Source organism: Sciurus carolinensis, chromosome 11 (genome assembly GCF_902686445.1).
Source record: "Sciurus carolinensis chromosome 11, mSciCar1.2, whole genome shotgun sequence".
NCBI lineage: Eukaryota > Metazoa > Chordata > Mammalia > Rodentia > Sciuridae > Sciurus > Sciurus carolinensis.
The window spans coordinates 68,374,353-68,380,352 of NC_062223.1; the positions used below are offsets into that span (position 1 = coordinate 68,374,353).

Here is a 6,000-nt window from a genome sequence, read left to right on the forward strand (position 1 = left end):
ATTCTCCAAAATAAAAAGACAAATAGATAGCAAATAAGCATGTGAACAGCCACTCAATATCACTAGTCATTAGGGAAAAAAGAATCACAATGATGTTCCTCATAGGATGGGTAAGGTTAAAAGGACTGACTGTACTAGCTTGTTCAAGGATGTGGAAGAACTGGAAATCTCATACACTGCTCACGAAAAATGTACAATGGTATGTATACCCACTTTGGAAAAGTTGTTCAGCTCTTAAAAAGTTAAATGTACACTTATATGATCCAGTCATTCCCCTGCTAAGTATTTGCCCAAGAGAAATAAAAACATACATTCGCACATAGATCTATACTTAAATATTCACAAAAGTTCTATTTGTAACAGCCCCAAATTGGAAACAACACAAATGTCTACCAATAGGTGAATGAATAAACAAACTGTAGTATGACCCAAATAGTACTCTGCAATAAAAAGAAATGATCTACTGATTCATGTAACAAGGAAAGGTATCAAAAGAAGGGTATACTGCATGATTCCATTTATACAAAATTCTAAGAAATACAAATAAATCAGATCAGTGATTCTCTGAGGATCAGGCCTGGGATGTGGGAGTTGGGAGTGGAGCAGGCACTGGCCTGCAAGGACATACTGGCCTGCTAGGTGCTCCCAAAATTTTAGGCACACTCCTACCTCAGGACCTTTTTACTTGCTGCTCTCCCTCCATAAAACATTATTCCCATTAGACATCTGATTCATTGTCTTACTTTTTTACATCTCTGCTGAAATACCACCTTATCAGAAAGTTTTCCTGAGTATCACAGAGTAATCTGCCACCACTACTATTGCCTACTGCAGGTCAACTCTTACTCTACTTTGTTCTTCTCTGTATTTATTTCATTTATATATAAATAAAATTGTCTATATCTCACTGAACAGTAAGAACTATGAGATCAGTGACTGTCTAGTTTACTGCTTTTTCTCCAGTATTTAAAACATTGCCTGGCATTTAGGAAGGGCTCAAAAATTAAATATTGAATGAACAGATTACCTTAAGAGGCAGACACTATTATTATCTTTTTATAGATGGGGGTTAAGTCACTAGTTTAAAGTCACATAACCAGTAATTAGTGGAGCCCGATCACTTTAACTATAAAATCAAAGTTCTGAGCAGTTATGCTGCTTCATCTCCAAGTCTGAGTGGCCAAACTGATGAACAGATTATTATAAAATTAGCAGTTAAAATGACTTCCTATGGGAACAGAAATCAAATTTGTTCCTCTAGAAGGCAATCAGATGATAGCCAAAATGTGAAACTAACAACCTCCTTTTGAGGAGTTAGTTAGTTATCTAATTAAATAATCAGATAGAAGAGGGAAATATTACATATACAAGCATGTTCATCATAGAATTGTTTACAATAGCAAAGAATTGGAAATGACAAAAAGTTCCCACAAGGGAATTACTGAAGTGGAGGGGAAGTGATGTTGAGTCAGGAAGTGACAGAAGATCAAACCAGATGGTTCAATTTTTCTGAAGAGCAGAAGGCAAGGTCATTTGCTTAGAGACTGGGGGTGTGGCAAGGGTCACACAGGGAGGGGTCTTGAGCACGATGGAGGTTTAGAAGAGATTTTGTGGGCAGCTGGAGTGAAGCTTACATGGAGAAGTAGAAAAGACCGAGAGATGGTACAGGTAGCCCACTAAAGATGAAGACTATGGCAGTGGTGACAAGTTGCACAGATATGTCATTTCTGTGGTAGTATTGTGGTGTCAGGGTGAGAACACTGACATTGCAGGGCTGGAGCTGTGCTGAGCATATGCAAGGGAACATAAACTGCTGGATGAGTGATTCAAATAATCTATTGCATGGCTCAAGCCAGGAGAAGAAGAGGTGAGGAAAAGGCCAGCAGGCCAGGAGCAAATAGAGTGACAAGGCACCAGACAGTCCTATGCTGTGGTAAGAGCAATGCCACAGGGCAGTGCCTGAGGCCAGAGAGTGGGATACCACACTGTCTGAGATCAGAAGAGGAGCAATTCTAGGTGTCAACATCTAGGAATCTGTCATGTGAATAACTGGAGCAAAGTCTCTAGAATGAGACGGTCCAGAAATTTCTAGAGACAAGGTTTGGTCATTGGCATGGGCACTAAAGAAAAATGCCTGGAGTTGAGTGGAAACAAAATGATTCACTAAGTGTCAAGCTGTTGAAAACCAAAGAAGTTATTCAGAACTACTTTATGTCAGTCATTTTATAAACATTGTTTCATTTTATCTTTATATAATCAGTGGTCCAGGTAAGAATAGATAGACAAAACCACTACACTTGGAGCGCTTACCACCCATGTCAAAGTGTTGAGGAGCTCACTGGGCTAGGAGGATACTGAAAAGAGAATAGCAAGTTATCGGCAAAGGGTCTGATTTTGAACATGCTGAATCGGGGTGTTGGTGGAATATCCAGATGAAGATTATACCCAAGTGCTTGGAGATCTAGGGCTAAGGTTCAGCACAAAGGCTGTGGTTGAAGATATGAATTTCTTTGTTAAAAGCATGAAGGTGGTAACTGAAACAAGACTGAGAATAAAATGGAAAAGCATAGAATGGAAGAGAGGAAATCTTTGGCATATGTTCTCATCCAGAGAATGGGAACCAAAAGGAGTCAGCTATTTAAAAATGTGGACTATAAAATGGAACTATATTATTTGCAGCCCTCCAAGAGATGAGGCTTATTTTTCCAGTCCTTAAATATGGGTTGGCACTGTAACTTTATTGACCAAAACAAGATGACACAGTGTGAGTTCCAAACTTAGGCCTCAAGAGGCCTTTTATCTTCTGCTCTGTTACTGGGAACCCTTCCACTACCATATGAACTAATAAAGCCTCTGGAAGACAAGAGGGCATGTGGAGAGAGACCCTGGTTGTTCTGACCTTCCCACCTGAGGCGCCAGATATGTAAGCAAGCCTAGCCCAGCAAAGCTGAGCCTGAACCAGATCATGAGAAGTGTCACTGAGCTCAGCCCAAATTGCAGATCCACAGAATCTTGAGCTAATTAAAACAAACAAACAAACAAACAAAAACAATTGTTAGTTGCAACCACTAGGTTTAGGAGTGTTTTGTTACATAGCAATAGATAACCCATACTCATTTGGCTCCAGAAGCAACAGGAAAGTAGCTTAAACACACTGAAGGGAAGTCAACTGGGACAGGGACTTGAAGAGTGGTTTTCAGGTTTAAAGATGGAAAGGCAGAAGCCAGATGAAAGAGTTGGAAAAAAGTGTTTTAACTACAGTGGTTACTCATAGGGTTGGGACTTGGGAAAGGGGCAGCAGAATCACAGAGTTTTACTTTTAATACTTCCATACCTTATACATGTGTTGTTTGTGTAATATTTTCAACAACTTTATTAAGGATTGTATAATCTTTTGAATAAATCAATATTCATGTTTTAAAAACCAAGTACTAATTAGAAAATGGAAATGAGCAGTATAGACCAGTGTTTCCAAAGAACAGTCTAACCAGCTGTATCACAATCACCTGGGAACTTCTACACAAATATTGAGTCCAGGGTCCTAGCCTTGAATATTCTGATTAAGTAAGCTTGGACAAGGGGCACAGAAGCTGTTTTCTTCATATAGCTTCCCAGATGTTGAAGTTGTCAAGGTGAGAAGAAAAGAGTTCTAAAGGTAGAACTCCAGAAATGTCTGCATTTTGGGGTATAAAAAGGTGAAAAAGATTTTTAAACTAAGCTTCCGAACACCAGGGTCCTCAGAGACATCTATAATACATATTAAGAAAAGAACATTTATTGCATGGTTTTTATGTCCCAGGAGTATGCTGAGCCCTTTATGACCTGATCTTATGCTCACACTATTTTCCCATTTTACAGATAAAGAAACTGAGGCCCAGAGAGGGGTTGCTAAGGTTAGCAAAGTGGAGTTAGGATTTGAATCCAGATAGTCTAATCCCAGAGTCTTTCTGCTTTAGTTTGCTTTTGCAGAGAAAAACAAAATCTAGTTATGGCTTAGAATTAGCTCCATTTCAGGTTTTTCTCTTATATGTGTATTAGACCTTTGGCACCTACTATTACATATTTCTAGCAGACACTAGATCCTGATCTCATCATGGGAAAGGAATTACCTCTTTGTATCTGCAGGGCCCAGCACATGATTTGCATTCAATATGTTTGCTGAATAAGTACGTGAAGGTGTGATTTGTGATCTAAACACAAGCTAGTCAGTTTTGTTAAATTTAATCTTCCAACAATTTTTGAGTTCTCTATAGAGAACATTGCTTTTCAAATGAGCAAACTTACTGGAATTGTGAAGAGCAGATTGCTAGGGTTGTGCATTCATTAAGGGCCGATGAAGAAAGAAAATCAGCTAATTCTGACAATATTTTTCCCCCAAAGAGGTAATGAATGAAAAGAACGAGGTGGCCCAGGTGTACTTATCTTGAGGGAGACAGGATAAACTCGGACTGCTTTACAGGCTAAGAGATCATCAGTAAAGAGGGGAGGTGAAGATGGAGGAGATAGATGGGATCAATGAGAGGCAGCCCTAGGGAAGGCGAAAAGGGGACCTAGGGGAATTAGCCTTGGGAAGGAGAGAAACTGTTCCTCTGAATCCAGGAAAACAAGGGCTGTCAAAGATTCCGCAGGGATTTTTCTCAGTGAAGGGAAGGACAGCAGCAGGAAGCCACACTTCAGGCAAGAAAAATTAATCCAGTTAATGAAGTTTCTCTTCTGGACTTCACAACATTTAAGGCCATGGATCGGAAAATTTAGCTCCAGAATTCTGGAGATAGTCATGGGATTGCGAACATTTTTTTTTTTAAACTACGATCTACTATCGGAAAGGTTTAAATGAAGGGGCGGCATTTAACACACCAAAAAATAACGGACGTAATCTCGGAATAAATCTCCGTTTATCACCAACTCATTCGGTTGTCCTTATTTTTCTCAAGTAGCCAGGGAAGACGATTCCACCCTCCAGGACAAGTGCGTGGGGAGCGCTGCTCCAAACCGCCCACGCCAGCAGCCGCTTTCCCTCGCCGCGGGGCGGGCGGGAGCCTGGCAACCCTGCAGCTCCGGGCGCCGCTACTGCGCCCAGACCGCCCGCCTCCGGCTGCCATCCCACCCCGCCGACAAGACAGCCTCGCAGGTCCGGGGCCGCGAGCCCGGCACTCGTCCCCTCGAGGGCCAGAGGGGCGCAGACCCGCGGCGTGCGGGGCGGGGAGCCGCCTGGGTCCAGGGCCGCCCCTCCCCGCGCGCTCCGCAGCCCCACCCGGCCTCGCAGCCCCACCACGCCTCTCCGCGCGGCGCGAGCGCCCACCGCAGCTCGCGGGGCAGCCGGGGTGGGGGCGGGGGCGACAGCTGGCAGGTCGCAGTGCCGCTTGCACTCCTCGGTCAGGTCGCCCCGCAGATGTGAGGACACCCTCCCCCGAGCTCCCGCTCCGGATATCCGAGGCCCTGGGAACCCGGCGTCCTGGAAGCCAGCCTGGGGGTCCGGGCGCCCGAGTCTACCCCGGCGGGTCTGGGAGCTCAAGCCCGCTCTCACCCCGGGTGCCGGCTGCTCCCGCGGGAATGCGAGCGTCAGCAGCGCCCACGCGGCGCCACCTGAGGGGCCGGCGGAGCCATCCTCCGGCGCGCGCCCTACCTGTCGTAGCTCCAGCGGCTGTAGGAAAGGGTCCGGTGGCTGCTGACTCCCTCCATCGCCGCCTCCGGACTCGGCGGCTGGCTTCGCGGGCGGCGGTAGCGGCTGCGCGGGGCTCAGCTCTCTCGTGCTACGGGCCGGGGCGCGGGCGGAGGACTGTACCATTCGCCCCCCGGGGGGTGACCCCCTCTGGCTCTGCCAATGGCAAGAGCGCGCGGGCTGCGGGGACCCGGGCCCGTGGGAACCCCTCCCCTGCGCGCGGGTCTCGCGGGGGCGCGGCTGCGGCAGCCTGACTGCTTATTTATTTATTTCCGATGTGTGCCGCTTGTCGTCATGGCAACCGCTCCATCTTTTCCGGCGTCACTAGGACACCGCTC

General features: G+C 45.6%; 1 protein-coding gene across 2 annotated transcripts in view; it reads right to left on the minus strand.

The window, feature by feature from the left end:
• The window catches only part of Tub (TUB bipartite transcription factor), an 83,935-nt gene extending 78,194 nt beyond the window's left edge, over window positions 1–5,741 (minus strand). Inside the window, exon 1 of one of the 2 annotated variants that reach the window (XM_047518483.1) lies at window positions 5,627–5,741. In XM_047518483.1, the coding sequence (XP_047374439.1) occupies window positions 5,627–5,682 (56 nt within the window). In that variant the 5' untranslated portion in view covers window positions 5,683–5,741. The remainder of the gene's footprint in view (window positions 1–5,626) is intronic. The other variant, XM_047518479.1, reaches the window with a different exon arrangement.
• Window positions 5,742–6,000: the final 259 nt, after the last annotated feature.